This window comes from Xiphophorus maculatus, chromosome 4 (genome assembly GCF_002775205.1).
Source record: "Xiphophorus maculatus strain JP 163 A chromosome 4, X_maculatus-5.0-male, whole genome shotgun sequence".
In the NCBI taxonomy this organism is placed as follows: Eukaryota; Metazoa; Chordata; class Actinopteri; order Cyprinodontiformes; family Poeciliidae; genus Xiphophorus; species Xiphophorus maculatus.
The window spans coordinates 29,790,652-29,807,689 of record NC_036446.1 but is presented as its reverse complement, the minus strand read 5'-3'; the positions used below and the strand labels follow the sequence as shown (position 1 = coordinate 29,807,689).

General features: G+C 38.5%; 1 protein-coding gene across 4 annotated transcripts in view; it reads left to right on the top strand.

The window, feature by feature from the left end:
- The first annotated feature begins 1,459 nt into the window (after positions 1–1,459).
- Positions 1,460–17,038, top strand: part of cep89 (centrosomal protein 89) — a 42,564-nt gene continuing 26,985 nt past the window's right edge. Inside the window, exons 1-17 of one of the 4 annotated variants that reach the window (XM_023331676.1) lie at positions 1,460–1,717; positions 2,473–2,579; positions 3,449–3,595; positions 3,805–3,997; positions 4,153–4,204; positions 4,753–4,845; positions 5,434–5,652; positions 6,296–6,441; positions 7,559–7,609; positions 7,765–7,848; positions 8,156–8,250; positions 8,963–9,078; positions 9,244–9,424; positions 9,955–10,122; positions 11,887–12,028; positions 13,595–13,684; positions 14,679–14,848. In XM_023331676.1, coding sequence (XP_023187444.1) covers positions 1,676–1,717; positions 2,473–2,579; positions 3,449–3,595; positions 3,805–3,997; positions 4,153–4,204; positions 4,753–4,845; positions 5,434–5,652; positions 6,296–6,441; positions 7,559–7,609; positions 7,765–7,848; positions 8,156–8,250; positions 8,963–9,078; positions 9,244–9,424; positions 9,955–10,122; positions 11,887–12,028; positions 13,595–13,684; positions 14,679–14,735 — 1,983 coding nt within the window. In that variant the 5' untranslated portion in view covers positions 1,460–1,675 and the 3' untranslated portion in view covers positions 14,736–14,848. Of the gene's footprint in view, positions 1,718–2,472; positions 2,580–3,448; positions 3,596–3,804; positions 3,998–4,152; positions 4,205–4,752; positions 4,846–5,433; positions 5,653–6,295; positions 6,442–7,558; positions 7,610–7,764; positions 7,849–8,155; positions 8,251–8,962; positions 9,079–9,243; positions 9,425–9,954; positions 10,123–11,886; positions 12,029–13,557; positions 13,685–14,678; positions 14,849–17,038 lie in introns of those variants that run through there. The other 3 variants (XM_023331674.1, XM_023331673.1, XM_023331675.1) reach the window with 3 other exon arrangements.

The window sequence follows — 17,038 nt, the reverse complement described above, 5'->3', positions numbered from 1 at the left end:
AGCAATGTTGTGATTACTTCCTGAAAGTTTCAGAAAGAGCAGGAGTTTATTAAAGAGATGGGCGTTAAATTAGAAAGTCTTTTTTTTTTTTAACCAACTGAAGTTAACATAGTTACTTGGTTGTGCTATAAAATGGCACTATGTGTCTGGAAAACGCATAAAACTGCCCTATTAAGTTGAGTTGACAAGTTTCTAGAAATGTAAATACTTTTGAATAAGTTTCCCTGGGGTTTAAATGTGATGCGACATAGAGTCCTACTTCCTTTAAATCACCAACCACTAGTTTGGTTGAGGCTCCAGATTCAATTTGCCTCCATGAACAGTCAGCAGGTTGGTAACTTAATTCCAAGGATCAGTGTTAGATGAGTGAAATAAAGAGTGGCATGTTAGAGTCACCAAATCGTCCTAACAACAATTACAAGTATGTTGTAGTTGGCTGTTTTTGGGACAGTTCTAGAGCTGACAGTGCAAAGAGGGACGAGTCATTAAAAGAAAACATAGACAAAGAATAATAGCTATATTCATCCAAGACTGTAACACAACAACCAAGTGTTTTCAGTCCGAGGAATTCGCACAACCACTGTAACAGACTGTTACACGCTGCAAAACACAAAATCTTGTCAGGAATTTTTGTCTAGTTTCTAGTGTATATTTTTGTACAATGGAAATAAGGCAAAAGTAATTCAAAAGTCACTTTTCAGCAAGATATGTAAGCTTGTTTAAGTCAATAATTCTTGAGTATTAATTTAAAAAGTACTAGTCCCACTGGCAAATTCTTTCACTTATAAAAATATGTTTTTCTTATTTCAAGTGCAAAGAAAATCTGCCAGTGGAAATAGTTCTGTTTGTATCTATATTTAAGAAATATTAACTAATATAATGCAGTTTTTTATACTGAATGTTAAAACAGACTGAAAGCCAGAATGGGGAGTCCAAATCAGATCTATTATGATCACGTTTTCTTTTCTGTCGTTTCTACATTTGGATTACCCTTTACTGTAATCCAAATGTAATGTAACGAAGGTTTTAATTACTGTCTCAAACAAGTCTATGCAATGGAGGTCTCAACTTGGTGTAGACTAGGTTGTAGGACTTAAGGGGTACTTGGATAAACTGGATTTTCCAAACTAAGTAATTATGTGTTGATTATAGCCAGCTTATATATAAAATACAAATGAAAAATTATTGTTATCAAGTATAAAACCTAAAGTAATGTTTTCTTTCCTTCTTTGTTTCCTTGCTTCTTTCTTTAACGCACTGTCTAGGTATCAACCGATCTCATGCTTTTTAAAATTTTATTTAATGGGACACACACGCCCCCTGGTGGACGGACTGTTGGTTGCTGGACACATCGTTGCTAGGGAATTTAAAACGGTGTCTGATTGGCTGTATTTGAGCAGGGGAACCAATCACCGCATCTTTTGCAAAGACGTGGTTTCCCATGGTTAAGCGTCTAGATACGGCGGCTGGTAAATCAGTATCTCCTTTTAATTTAGTTTACTTGGTTGTCGTAGACTGTTTTTTAAGAACAGAGAACCAATTCAATCATATTACAAGAACAGGATAGCGGTTGGGTGTTTTTAAGGCAGTTTGGCGATTAGCTTGTGAAGTCTTTGCGTAAAAGAAAAGCTTTTTGTCCGTCAAGTTATAGAGCTAAAGGTGAATCATTTTCATAATGATGAAATTCAACTTCAGACGGGAGAAAGACAAGGAGTTTGTAAGTTTTGGTTTTTTTTATTATCACTTTCCAATGTTTAACTCGGTTAATATGCCATGTTGTGTTAGCTTTAGCATAGTATAATTAGGGTTACTTAGCGTATCTTATTGTGTCGAGCTGACATTTAATAATGTCCATCCAATATTAAAACATTCTTGGTTTAATATTGACCGTCGGAATTATGGCGCACTTAACAGCTAAAGCAAGTCGCGTGAGTATTTACAGCGCCACGCAAAATTATTCATCTGTCTGAAATTGGTTTTGCTGTTCAAACACTAATTGCGGTGTATGTTACGGAGTTTTAAATAACAGCAGCACAAATTAAGCAGTAAGTGTAAGGTTTTGATTTTTTTTTTTTTTTTTTTGACAAATACAAATCTAAACGTTTGGCTTGCTTTTGTATTCAACCCCCACAGTCAGTACTTTGTGCAACCACCTTTCTCTGTAGGAATGTCTGCCTGGCTGACAAAACTTCACAGTGATGCGCTAATTTGTGTTGGTTTATCCCTGAAAACGTCACTGAAAGCGTTAACCTAACAAATACAAAGCACTGTTGCCATTGGTGTTTTTCATCTACATTCCTCATACAACAGCTTCCTCTAACCCCCATCCAGTTTCATTGTTGCAATAAAATAACAACATTACTTGTTATTTTATTTCCGAGTCTTGAGCCTCTGTACAAAAACAGAGTTACAGTCTGTGTGTGACAGGCTGACCCTGTAACCTCTCCCCTGTTGATGTGTTGTGTTGTGTAGAAGCACATAGCTCACGGTTTGATCCCTGCCGCCTCCATCGCTCCTAAAGCCGCCGTGCCTCGTACTCCTCCCCCACAAAGCCCAGACCCCTCACCTGAGAGACATCGGTACCTCACACACTGGCTTTGTCACCTTCAACCTCCCAACATCTTTTCACATTTTACACTATTTTTCCAGAAGCCTTTTTTTTTCTTCTCTCTTTTCTTCTTTTACATTTGTACGGTCATTACTGAAATGTTGTGGACTGACTGCTATTGTAATCAATACTCAACTTTAAGGGAGATTCCACAATTGTTGGCCCTCTGGCAAAGGGGTGCAAAAAGCCACAAAAAAAAAAAGAAAAATTAAGCTGAAGTAAAATAAAATGATTTATTCAGCGAAAGAAAAGTTCAGTTAAAAAAGATGATCTTATTTAAATTAATTTATTGTTTCATTTATTGTCTACTCTTGTCTTAATTACAACTGCTACAACAGAGATGTGCCTTATGTTAAATAATAAAAACAAACAAGTAAACAGGGTTAGTGGATTCCTGCTTTGGGTTGTAAAAAAAAGGCACAGGGCGAAACCCTGCAACCTAGTTGTAGTTTCTTAATGACTTTCATGACCAATTGCATGAAATTTCACGTTTCATGCATTTCGCTGAAACGGCGAGTGTCGCCAAATATTTTACTGGCTTTGAGAACCTGAATGTATGGTACTTCAGTAATCAGCTTGTAGATGGAAACCCCATTAGAACATTGCAGGATGAGCAGAAGAGAATGGAGGATATATAGCTTTTAAAACATCTTTACCAAGAGTGTGGTTGTAAGAATTTGGGGTGCCTGTAACTTATTTATTGGGCTGAACCGAGGTACTAACTTACCTTTTACAGCAAGTCATAAAATGATATCTTCTGACTTCAGTGAGCCAAATTTCACAAGCAGTATTTATTGTTTGTGCCTTTTTGCTACGCAACGTTTGTGTTCACATCCACAGGTCGGCGTTGGCTGCAGCTATCCTGTCTTCCTCGTTGACGGGACAGACGTGGGTCATCCCGCCCGCTCGGCCAAGGTCTTTCTCTGAGACAGATCGTTCAGAAACTTTCCTTTCTGAGCCAAACGGCAGCAGTGTGCTTTACTCAAGGTGAATTCTTCTCTACAGTCGCACGCTGTCCAGTCTTCAGAAAAGTATCCCTTTGTGGCTATAAAACTTAGTGAGCCACAAGGCGTTCCTTCCGAGACTTGCATCAAAGTCCAAATTCTGCCTTTTCCACCTAGAATTAAAGTGAATTCATAAAAAGCGAGACCAGTTTTCAGTCATTTTCAGTCTTCGAATCACCTTACCTTCAACAGAGACAGATGGTCGGAGGATTCGGCTAGCCGGCCACACCTGTCATCCCCCGACCACTCCGAGGGAGAGCTGGAAGACGACAAAGACGGAGCTGGTAACCAGGGTGAGGCGGACGAGCATGTGTATCAAACTCTGGACAGACGAGAGGATCTTAGAGTGTCAGAAACAGTTCATAACCTGCCTCTAGAGCCAGAGGTAAGGAAGCACACATTTGCTGTGTTATACAACATCAGAATATGTTTTTGGTAGAGCTATAGAGTCTGTATGCTCTGATATGTTCATACAGAAAAAGATTTGTCTCTCTCGCTATCTGTCTGACTAACTTCCTGTTTCACCCGTCTCTCTTCCAGGCCGTTCTGTCTCTGGCCACTCACATGTCGGGTAGAAGAGTGCCATCTCCAGGTACCGACTTTACTCTACACATGGATGGATTATAGTAGCCTACGTAGACTCAGTAGAACTGCTTCAGAATAAAATGATTGTAGCACAGAAGTGATGGAAACGTTTATCACCAGCATGAGAAAGCATGAAGAAGAACGGCTGGAGTTGCACCAGTCAGGAATCTTCTGGCAGATCCTGTTGATATCTGAGCTTTGGATATTTTAAAGCAAACATCCTTGACGTTTATGTGAGTTTCATTAAAAGCACAGCAAAATGTAACAAAACGCATGCTGTAGGTGACAGAAAATAGTGGGAGTTCATAGTTTTGAGGCAAAACTCATTTAAAATGTTCCTAATACTTACTTGACTAATTTTAAATTACTAAATGGGTGTCATTAGAACTAAGTTATATTCGCTATTACTTGAGCTGTGTCCAGGCATTAGATGATGAGGACCTACAATATTCTACTGTGCACGTTGTAAAAGTGATCCATACATGGTCTCAAATGCAACACTCTCACATACGGGTACTTTTCCTGCCGTTACACTCATTTCTTTATAACTTCCAGACCTCACCGAGGAATCAAGTGGCCAGTCTCCAGAATCCAGAAGGAGAGAAACTCTCAGAAAGAGCTCCGAAAACCCCAAGGAAGACGTGCGATGTATGTGTTTCCCATCACCTTCTGTGTCTCTTATTTTTATTTATTTATCTTCGTTTACCCACCAAACAATCATTGAATTTCCAAACAGAGATCTCTCATTGTTTTCTTGTTCCTCTGTTGTTCTGCCTTAAACTGAGCCTTCAGTAGGAAATAGATGTTTCACAGTCATTTGTCTAAATGAATAGGAACAACTGTCTGTTTCACATCAAGTAAGATAAACTGTTGTTAGCAACAACAAAATGTATCATTTTGCCAGCATTTAAAATTGTTCTGATGTTTTTTGTTGAGCTGTCACATACAATCCAAAACAACAGAAAAAATAAAACAGTAAAATTTGTGACAAAATGTGGGAAAACTTTTGCAAGGCACTACAGTTGTTATTGGCCAACAACCATGTGTTACGTTCTTAATCCACTAGAGGGCAATCTACCACAAAGTCAGGCAAACCGAAACTTTTCTTGTTTTGTACTCTGCTTTCTTATGCATTTCTTAGTTCATTCAGCAGGAAGATAACTGGTAAATTACTATATTAAAAGAAAAGTTCTGCATTTATTTTAGAGATTCAGAGCTGTCCTTATTGCATTTCAGCTCTGCCACCCATCCCAACCACTAACAGGCCTGGTGGTGCTAAAATGCCAAAACAGAACGTCCACTCCTCTCCAGAAACCAACCGAGGATACAGTGAGCTGCGGAAACAGAGGAAGACCAAGACGATACACGAAGACAAGCAGCTGGAAAAGAGGCTGGATCGCCTGGAGCGGGAGATCAGTCAGAGCCACGCTTCCTCAAACCTCAGATCCGCTGCAGGTAAAACGAAGGAAATGTCAAAGGAAAATAAGTCTGAAAGTTTAGTGAAGTAAATGATTGCAGCATTTAGTTATTAAAAAAACAACAAGAACTCTAAAGTTAAAAAATATAAATGTTCAATACACAGAAGTTCTAGTTCTAGTTTTAGCACCCCAAAACAGAAAAATCACCTGGAAAATATAATCAGTATTGAGGAAATGTCTTCCAAGAATCCTTCCACTTGTTTTGCTGTAATTTATAAATGAATCAGTGAGACCTTATGATGGACTATTAGAGACATAGCAGATTAAAAAAGTAATTTTCTGGTAAAAAAGAAAAACAACAGGTCAAGTTGACCTTGTTTTAGGTCAACTTGAAAAGTAGAACATTTTCATAGAATTTCAAAGTTTTTTCTAAATTCTTTTTTTCTTTTTTAAAGAAATTTCTCAGATTTCGGTTTTTCTCACAAAGTTTCAACTTAAGGAGCTCAGAACTGTCCAATTTTTTTTTTCTCTCGAAAATTTCTGAGATTAATCTAAAATTTCCTGAGGGTTTGTTGGTGGAAATCTGCTCCTCTGTTCTTTCCCTAGCTACTTTGGCCCTAATATGCCATCGTATCATTCTGAGAACCGATAATATTGAATACCTTGCTATGCTGTGCTAGCAGGCAGCCAGGCAGAGCTACAGAGCCTGAGACAGCATGCGCAGGAGCTGGTGGACGAAAACGACGCCCTGAAACTGACCGTCCACCGTCTGAACGTGGAGCTGAGCCGCTACCAAGCTCGCTTCAGACCGCTGTCCAAACAAGAGGTATGAGAAACTCAACCAACGTGAGCAATGTGCTGAGAACAAGAGCTAATCAAACTAATGAGTACAATCAAAATCACCCAGCTGTAGCTCTAATGAAACATGCTCTCTGTAAAATAACCATGCCTGTGATACGGCACGTTTCACTTCAGTACGTTTCTGGAAATATTGGTTTTGTAATCTCATTTGATTTAATCATATCTTGTGTTTATTTCACCATTTCGTTGTGCCGCCTTTCTAATTAAGCTTTTCTGATAGACATCCAGTGTCTTCTTTTTGATCCGCAGCCCTGCTGAGTGATAGGAGGTTTTCTTGTCCCTTCTTCCAAGTGATTTCCTTCAGTAAACTGTCTGCGGCTCTTCGTTCCTTTCTCTCCGCGCCGCCGTGTCGTTTAACCGGCGGATGAAAGCAGACCTGTGCTTTTAATCATGACCAGCGCATGCTGGGTGTTTTGGGGTTTTTTTTTACATCAGGAGTTTTCTTGTGCTCATCTCTGACTGTTTGCTTCCTCTGTACCAGCATGTCTTTGTGAGTGACTCATTAGTGACAGTGGAAAAGATCTTCAATACATATTTTTGTACATCTTCAGTACATTACAAAAGAATAAATAAATAAATAAAGAAATAGGATAAGGACAGATGGAGAACTTTATGACAAAAGCATAAAGGAAAACTTTAGTCAAAACAGAGCTTTGCAGTTAAATAGTATGTAGAATAGAATATATAATGTATTGTTTGGCAAAAGCTTGCTGGGAAGCCTGTCGTGTTAGACCAGTGAAACGCAGTACTGTATTCCTTGTCTTTCTGAACATGTTCCTTAAGTGTTTGAACTGAAAGAAACAGAAAGCAAAACATTGTTTTTGCAGCGTATTACCAGTTGCAGTTAGCAAATCCCACCGACTTATTTTGTTTTTATTGCATAAACATCTTCTTTGATGTGGACCATGGATTCTTTTAGTGAGCTCAACGTGAACCTTTCTAGTTAAAAAGGTTCCATCCAAGACTATTTCACCATTTTGTTGTTGCAGAGTTTTGTACATCCAATCATAAATTTTAGTAACAGCTGTAAGGAAAAATAATAACTAACTTTTTTGTTTTGTCTTTGGCTGAATTTCATCTAGAGCTCCAAAATCAAAGGCATACCGAGCACAGGTTCTCCCCCTCCATGGCTGGTTAGTAAAGAAAAAACCTCTTTGTGATTCTGCTAGGTTTAAGTTTTTGTTCCTGTTATTGAGGCAAGGAGGACATTAAGCGTTTTTTTAAAAATATGTGACATAAGTAAACGGGATATTTAGCATATTTATTTTCACCATCCATATCTTTTTAGGTTGACATGAAGTATCTATGCCCTTTGCTGCTGGCCTATGAAGACAACATGAATGAGAAGGAAGCTCTTCTACAAACCGCTGAGGTAAAACTGTTTTATTACAGATCGTATGCATTTCTGTGTTTCTTTTCCTTCCCACATTTACAAGTAGCTCTCTAAAGGTGTAAAAAGCTTCACATTCTCCAATAACAAATACAATAAAACACATGAAAGTTTAGGAAAAAAAAACACATATCCCCGGTCTCTACTGGGAAGAGCAGTGACTGAGAAAAATGTAGAAAATAAGGGCTCTCTCTTTTTGCTTGGTTTCTGTTTTATTTTCCCAGTGTACAAGATTTTCAAGGTTTGTTCATACGAACAAAAGTTTCTTCTGTGTGTTTGCCTGCTGCAGGAGGAGGTGACCAACTTGCGAGCTAAGGTAGACGATGTGATGAAAGAAAACGAGAGGCTCCGTAATGAGATGGATGTGGTCAACCTTAAGGACTGGTAAGAAGTGTTGGATCGTCAGAACCAGAACTTATAAACAAAAACAAAAAATGAAGTGCCTTTTTTTCTGCCTTTCTGACCTTTTGCTCTTTGTTAGTCAGAATAACAAAGAGAGAAATTGCAAAACCTCCACAATCACCTTTATAGTTATCCTTCATTATATGTTTGCATAAATTAGCATTTAGACAGTTTTTCCAAACAATTTTATCAACATGACATCACCGAACAGTAATTTGGCTTCATATTTGTCACGTTGATCTTCAGAACAATGAGGCCAATTTGAAAGCTAAAGAGCAGATATCAAATTGATTATTAAATCAAGTGCTGTCTAAAGTAAAAAGTTTACATATAAACCTCTTTACTACTAGATGCATTAGAAAAGATGTTGAGATTATTTACTCTAAGTTGATGGTGCATTACTTTGCAAAAATACTAATTTATTTCTATTGATCTAATCTTTACGATTGTATATGTATTTATTATTATTATTATTGTTATTATTATTATTGGAGCTGTCATTTTCCTTCTACTTGAGAATTATTCACTACTTTGTGTTGGTCTATCAAAACTGCATTGACGTTTGTGGAGGTAAAATGAAATGTGCAAAATAACTTTGCAAGGCACTGGAAATATTTATTTTCAGTTTTACCTCCAAAGAACTGAGGAATAATAATAATAAAAAAAACCCCAACTCCCTCCAATCTCTCTCCAGCCAGATGATTCAGCAGCAGGCGCTTCTGGTTTTGCAGGAGAACCAGGCTCTGATTGGTCAGCTGGAGGCTCAGCATGAAAAAGCCAAGGCCAACCACGGCAAACACCAATCTGAAGGTGCTGCGAAAAAGGGCTAACGTAAATTGAAACACATTTCTTAATAGCCAAAAAAAAAACCAGCAATGTGAAAGTTGTAAAATAAAATCCCAAACTGAACAATCTTTGGGTTTTTCGCCTACTTCTTTTCCTTTACACTCTTCTCCTCCTTCTGCCTCTCTGTAGTCTTGAAAATGTCTAAGCAGCTTATGATGTTGGAGGAAGAGAAGGAGCGTCTGCAGGAGGACCTGGAAGGAAGCAGACGGGGGTTACAGAAACGCACGAAGGAGGCCGAGCTGCTGCAGGCTCGCCTCAAGGATGTCGTCACATGGGATGAGCACTGCAGCATTGCAGGCAAACTCAGAAGGTGCTTCTACAGTCTCTGCTGTGATTCATATTTAAATGATTAATCAGCATTAAAACAACTCTGTTCCATTCGTCTGATTGAGAATTGTGCAATTGTGGATTCCACCTTATTACTTTTTTTCATAAATGTACAGTTTAGTTTATTTCAATATTTCGAAACAAGTGATTTGATGCGGAACAATAAGATCAGATTCAAGAAGTCCAACAAGGGAAGCACCTAAAACATTGCATTTTTAATTGCCACGGAGACCAGCTAGGGGATGAATTATTTAACATGAGAGTAATTGAAACCAGCAGAGTTCTGCAAATTAAAAAAAAAATTAGCACTCTCAAAGAAAATGAAAAAATTACCAAAGCTTTGAGCCTTTCAAGGTTTTTTTTTTTTTGCAGACTGCAGCACTTTATATAGCCAGAATCCAAAAAAAGAAAAAGATATCAACCAGAATATTATGAAAAATCTGGAAACATTTTCCTTGAAATTTGTTAAACAGAGTGAATCCTTTAATGCTTAAATGTGCTCCTGACTTTCAGACAGCTGGAGGAGCAGGAGAGGAGAAATAAGAGCGAGAAGGAGCAGTTGCTTCTAAAAATGTCCAGCCTGCAGGAGGAGAACAAGAGTCTGGCTCTGGACAAAGTCAGCCTGACTGCTGATGTGAGGACGGTGAAGACTGAGCTGGAGCGCTGCAAACAAGCAAACAGGTACCAAATGGGCTGCTTCTACTGGATCTGCTGACTCCTGAATTATAAGAAGAATGCATTTCTGAATCCATTAATGCGCAACAAAACAAAAACACAGCATTGGTACATCTTTGTGGAAAGCCTGGAAGTTATGGAATTGCATTTAAATTTGGAAAATGAGTGGAGCAAAAATATTTTCCATCCGTTCTTTTCATTTTACAGATATCTGGAGGTGCAATCTGCTAAAGGTTGTTCAGTAATATTGAACATATTAGAATATCGTCACCTTCCTAAAATAACGGCCCCAAGTAATGTTTTTTTGCCAAAAGTGGTTTTGGCTAAAAATAACTATCTCTTTTCTTCCAAAAGTTGTTTTAGGCAAAAAAAAAAAAAAAAATCACTTTTGGCAAAAAATGACTGAGGCCATCATTTTAGGAAGGTGACATGTGTTGCTATGAGGCACTTTTGTCATATTAAAAGTAACTTGAAAATAGCAGACTTTAAGCAAGTATATTATACAGATTTTTTTATAAAGCCCACATTTCTGTATTAAAGGAGCAGTATTATGTTTTCCAGGTATGTAGGGCCATTTTATAGCATAATAAAGTATCTATGTCACTTCAGTTGCTATAAAAATGATTTGTATGTCAAGCAAATATGATTTAGAAGATATTTTACTTCTTGGTTTAACGCCTTGAAATTCGGGACTGTCTCTTTAAAAATTCCTGCTCTTTCTGAAGTTTTTCCTTCAGGAAATCATAACAACGTCGCTCCTCCTCTATTAGCCCTTTAACAATGTTTTTACCAGTGTTTCACTGAAAGTAGCTCATATGATGAGCTCAGCAACTGCGCAGTCCCACCAGGTGTTTGCTAATTGTTGATGGCTAGTCTGAAGGAGCTGAGTGGGAGAGGTGAGAAGGAGGGCTCTGCGAAGGGGAAGCTCAGAAAGTTGGAAACTGCAGTTCAGGGGAGGAGCTTTGTCCTTGAAGGCGGAGCTATGTCCACCCAGCTGAATGGTTGCCATGGGAGATTAAAGGATTTCTCAAACTTGCATGAGTGTCGAGGCGACACTCCACGTATGTTTTTGATGAGGGAATAACATGATGCACAGTTGACTTTACATAGTATTGCCCCTTTAAAAAGCTTAAGTGCAAAATCATTATAATTAGCACAAAGGAGTGGCTTGAAAACATCTGTCTGTGTGTAATCTATTTAACGTTTCACTTAGTGAATTGAGTGGTCCAGTAAATTATTTAGTTTCCTTCTGGCTGATCACCGATAAAGGCTGGCCCAGACGACTTACTTCTGTTCTGCACGTCATAGAATTCATATGCAGATTCTATTACATATGTCTTGGTAAATCCAGATGATGATTTTCTTAACTTATTTTTTAAATTTTAATCATGGACTCAAGCTGTTCTAAAATCTCCTCTGCTCTGGGAGCGTGCTCGGTTTCCCAGCAGGCTTGCTCTGAGATTAATGTGGAGTTATTCATTCCGAGGCGTGAAGACTGTCAGAAAGGGTGTTGGATTAGCCGAGGATTGTCTCACGTCCTTGTACAGATGGAAGCATCTGAAGATATCCAGTTAATTCTTTGTCTCTCTTCTGTTCGCACCTCTTCTCTCTCTCTCTCGCTGTCTCTGTCTGCCCAACTCCTTTTCCCTTAACCCTGCTACAGTTTCCCATTGTTTTATCTCCTCTCTCCATTTTACAATGTAGCTTTCGTCTCCTGTTTAAAATTCTCTCGCTTGTTAACTCACACAATCGTTCCTGTCAATCAATTAGGAAGGCAGAGAGGAGAATGAGTACGCTGAGGAGACAAAAGGAAGAACATTTGCTGAAGGAGGAGAAGACTCGTCATTACCTGGAGGCTGTCGTTTCTGTCGCAGAGCACATTTCCAGGGAAAGAGACCATCTATTGCACACGGTACTGCTGATGTTACCGCTGTTCCGATATGGACTGTTTCACAAGTCACACGCACACACTAACTGTGCAAAACTTTGTCAATATGGCGAAAAAACACAATTTCGCAATTAAAATCACACGTGAATAAATTAGTTCAGTAAAAAAAGGCCACAACATGATCCTGCAACTACTTTCTGTTGTCGTCTTCTTTGTGGTTAGCGCCATAGGCAACGTCCAGTTGTTGATTATGTGGCTCTTGTGATGCGAAAAAGGTGTTTCCGTTGCAGTTTTGCAAAAATAAACCAATAAAACCTCAATGTTTTTACTAAGCAAATTTATTTTCTAAATGTCAAACTGGAATTGTGTGGTCAGCGCAGCTATTGACCAACACATAATTTCCCTTGTAGAAGAATGTCAACACTATTTTGAGTTAATCCGGTTTAGCTTGCGAGAAAGCTCGCTGTTGATTTGAAATACTCGCCAACATTCATCAGGTCGGACCCTGGAATAGTTTATTTTGTGATCTGGCGGTGATTATCAGGTGTCCAGGTGAACAAAATATGAAAGACTGGGCAGGAGCACGCAGCACAGAGTGACAGACAGACGTGAGCCGTGTTCTGGCAGGCGATTTAGCACATGTCAGATGAAGCTGGGCCTCATATGTATTAAGAAACTAATGGATACAAAACCTAGCAGCTGTGCAGCATCTGGGTGATGTCAGCCAATTTATATAGGCTTAAAAAAAAATCAGAAAACACATTGTCTGAACCTGTTGTTTATCCCACAGGCAGCTTTGCCCCTACTGTGTGAAAAATATAGACATTGTTCATACCAACAGTGGGAAGCATGGAGACAAATGCAAATAGAGAAGGTGACTGATAATCTAGCATATAACCTTCTTATTTCAATTCACTTAAGTTTAATTATCTATTGTAGGTAGTTGCTAATGGAAAATCTGTCCATAGCTGTATTTAATCTGCCAAGATTAAACATGAACACATTCCACTAATGTTATTATGCCATCTAATGTGATAATCAACGGAACTGCGCTCTGTTTAATTATAAAAATTTCACAAGCAATTTACATTGACATATGTCAAATCAGGGGTGTCCAAAGTGCGGCTCAGGGGCCATTTGCGGCCCTTTGATTGATTCTGTGATGGTATATTTAGTTTATTTCAAAAGACAGTGTATTTTTCCCCTTTAAATTATGGACATATGGAGATTACCCTACAGGAGTTGATTTGTGCCCATTAAATGTAGGATAAAAGTTAAAAAAAAGAATATTTATAGAATGATTCACTTTACCAATATTTATTTAACTATATTTAGTAAAAAACTGTTTTGATATTAAAGATTTTATTTTCCATAAAGCCAAATGCTATTGACCATGATTTCTTCTCTAAAGCCAATAAAATGGGGGAGCACATTTTACCAGAATTTGACAGTCATATGCTCTGACCATTGAAAACCTTTTTTTTCTGTTTCCAATTCTCCCCCTTTCCTCCATGTCTCTCACCTAACTCTGTGTCCTTCCCTTCCTTTCGTAGCTCAGTAACCCTCCATCTTCCCTCTCTGCCCTCTTAGGCATCTGGACTCCAGCAGGAAAAGCAGGGATTTGTCAGCAGGATTCTGAATGGCACGGTCCGCTTTGGCAAGCTTCAAGAGGAACTCAAAGTAAGCCCGTTTCCTTTTCTGTTTCTTTCGTTTCTCCCTTTCTTTGGTGAAAGTCTGAAGTGTGATTTTAATCACACTTCAAGGGGGCCGTGGTTGGCTTTTAGGATTGGAGATGTAAGATTTAAGACAGATCTAAATGCAAACAAGAAAATAAAGTTCCCAGAGGCTGCACTGATACGTGCCTTACAGCTGAATTTGGGTGCCTAGCGTTTATATTTGTGGAGCTTCATATTTGGTCCAGCAGGTGTCTTAAGTTATCAAAATTAAGACCATTTTCTTGTTGATTCTGCTCAATAGAATCCTCATGTGTAGTTAATATTGATCAGCCCACTCTACCTCGATCAATGTCATTTACTGTTAACTTCTACTATTCTGAAAATCTACATTGGTGCACACCGATTTCCTTCAGCTCTTTGTCTCGCAAGAGTGAACACTGGCAGCATTTTCATTGAAAGAAGCAAAACCAGCATCAGTAAAATAGTTTCTGAGAAACTGCACTACTGAGGATGATGTTTGTGAACATAAAGCTGCAAGCGGCTGCTACACTGCAAAAATACAAAATCTTACCAAGAACGTCTAGTCTAGTTTCTAGTGTGAGTATCTCACGTGAACACTTGAAATAAGAGAAAACTAATTTGCAAGTAGCAATTTTTTTTAGCAAGAAATAGGAGCTTGTTTTAAGTAAATAATTCCTTAATCTTGATGAAAAAGTGCTATTTCCACTGACAGATTATTTCACTTATAATATTTTAAAAATGTCATGTTACAAGTGAACTAATCTGCCAGTGGAAATAGTACATTTAAAAAAAAAATCAGTATTCAGTAATTGTTGATGTAAAGCAAGCTCCTATATCCCACAAAGTGACTTGAAACTGCTATTAGTGTAGTAACTGGCACTATGTTGAAGGGAATTATGGAACTTGTCACGCAGGTGTTTCATGTTACGCAGCATTTTTACTCACCAGCTGTTAATTTGCCATTTCTTAATCTGCAGAAGAAGAATCTGAAGAGTGACGATGCACATCAGCAGCTACAGTTAACTGCTAAGTAATGCAGCTCCAGCACATCCCAGCGCACTGGTGTCGCGTGATCAAAAGAACATGACTTGATTGGATAAAAGCCACTCGATCAGATCTAGTGGTGATTGCCTAGGTGACCTTTTTTTGCTGCCGAATGTAAAGTAAAAAACAAATGCGCAGCATAAAAAGCCAGCGTTATGTATTCAGTGTCTAAAAAAAACCAGATTCTATTGAGACTTTTTACTCATGAGCGAAGCAAAGCTACAGTCTGAGAATCACGGCGGCGTCTGGATTTGGCTCCCTCGTCTGAACTGATGAGTGAACAGATGGTGGCAGCAGCTGGATGAATTCAGAAGTGTTCAGGGACATTCTCTCAGGTCAGATCAGCTCCTCTCATCGCAGTGAGCAGACATCCTGCAACAAATGCTTTCTGTTCAAGCAAAGCTCTTATCTGCAACTGTTCTGAGCTCTGAGGGCGTTTTGATTGCTGAACGCAGATGATTTAAAGTATGTTAAATTTCCAGCACTTGTTTTTCGGTCTGCTGAATGTTCCTACACAAACATGAAGTTATATCTAGAGGAGGTACGGCATCCCATTAATAGCATGACATTTAAATTAAAAGGGATTTGCACCTTTTTTCCGCTGATGTTTTAATCTCAAGTACACGTACTGTAGCAAAATACATAGACCTTTATTCTATTGTGTGCATATTTTGTCCCATTTATTGGTTCCCTTGGTCCAGACGCTTAAAAAAAATATATGACAAGCTAATCTGGTAAGAAGAATTTTGTAAATAGTAACACAGATTGAGAGAACTTATGATCTGCAGCTACATATCAGGCAGAATATAAAAGCACTTGATATAGAGGGCTGTTCCTGTTAGCCTCGATATGCTAGGAGCCATATTTATCCTGTCACCACATCCACTGATGGATGGTGAAGGAAGTAAAATCTTCAAAGCAGTGCAGTGGTTGTTAGGGAGGGACGCCAGCAAAAAGCCTTTTATGTCTCACCATAATAAATTTCATTTATTTATTTTTTATTTAACCTTTATTTTACCAGGATAAAATCCTACTTATTCAAGAGAGTCCTGGCCAAGAGGCAGCAACAAATACATCAGCTTTACAAAAGTAACCATGCATAGTTTGCTAAACTCTACTACAATCTTCACTGGAATTAATTACTCTTGTCCACCAGACACCAAAGACCAAACTCTCTCCTCAGCCACCTTGTCCAGAAACAAATGATGATATATCAGACACCACAGCCATGAACATTTCTCAGAAAAATCAAATGGAGTATTAACATAGTCCAGCCACTGACCCCGGTGTAACCCCATATATTTAAATGAGGTAACTCTAAAGAAGAAGAAATGCTAGTTTCTGCATTTTTCCTTGAACCTCTAGTCACCTCCTTCTATCCTCATGTTTCATCTCAGCTTGTGGAACTTCACAGAGTTCCCTCTCTGGTTATTTGACTTCACTGAGACTTTTCATGGGGATGACATTTTAAAGTTTTCAGAAAGGAAATAGAACGTCATAAATTGATGTTTCGTCGGTTGTGCAAGCCTCCCTTCTGTGAAGTGCCGAACCTCCTTATGCTCGGTATGGAATTAATCGAAACGTGAAACTTAATGTTTCAGTTTTTGGCCTCCACTTTTTTCTCTCACACTGAGATTCTGATAAAACTCAAATATTCTTTGCCTGGAATCAGCCTATTAGCCTCACACCAGCTCATGAATTGTAAGTTATTTAGTCCCATAAAGAGAAAGCAGGTTGTGACTAAATTATTCACGCGCAATTAATATTCATGTTGGTCCATCTCCTAGAAACACCTGAAAATCTTGCATATTTTATGGAGTCACAAGTTTGAATGACCCATGCAATTCCTGACCCAGATTTAAATGGATTTTTTTAGAAAATAATTTAACTTCTATGTTTTTAATTTAGTTAGCTCTGCCTTCTCCTAGTACTCCCAGTACAGACTGCAGAAATACAACACTCAGACGTAGCGCTGTCAATCACCCTTATGCTCACACTCTCCCCCTTGTTCACCACAACATATCTTTACACGAATGCTAACGTTAGTTGGCATGACCACCCATGATGGTGGATAAACAGTTTTCCTGGAATGGTAAATTGTTTCTCTACCTTTAGCACATTTAGCATCATTGATCGACAGCGCTAGCAGCACAGGGAGGAGGTGAAGGAGACTGATCTTTTCACAGATTATCTCAATCATATTACACTGTCACGACATGATGACAGTTTTAACAAATTTGGAAAGAAAACATATTTTGTGTAAAAGTTACATACTGCAGCTTTAAATAACGCA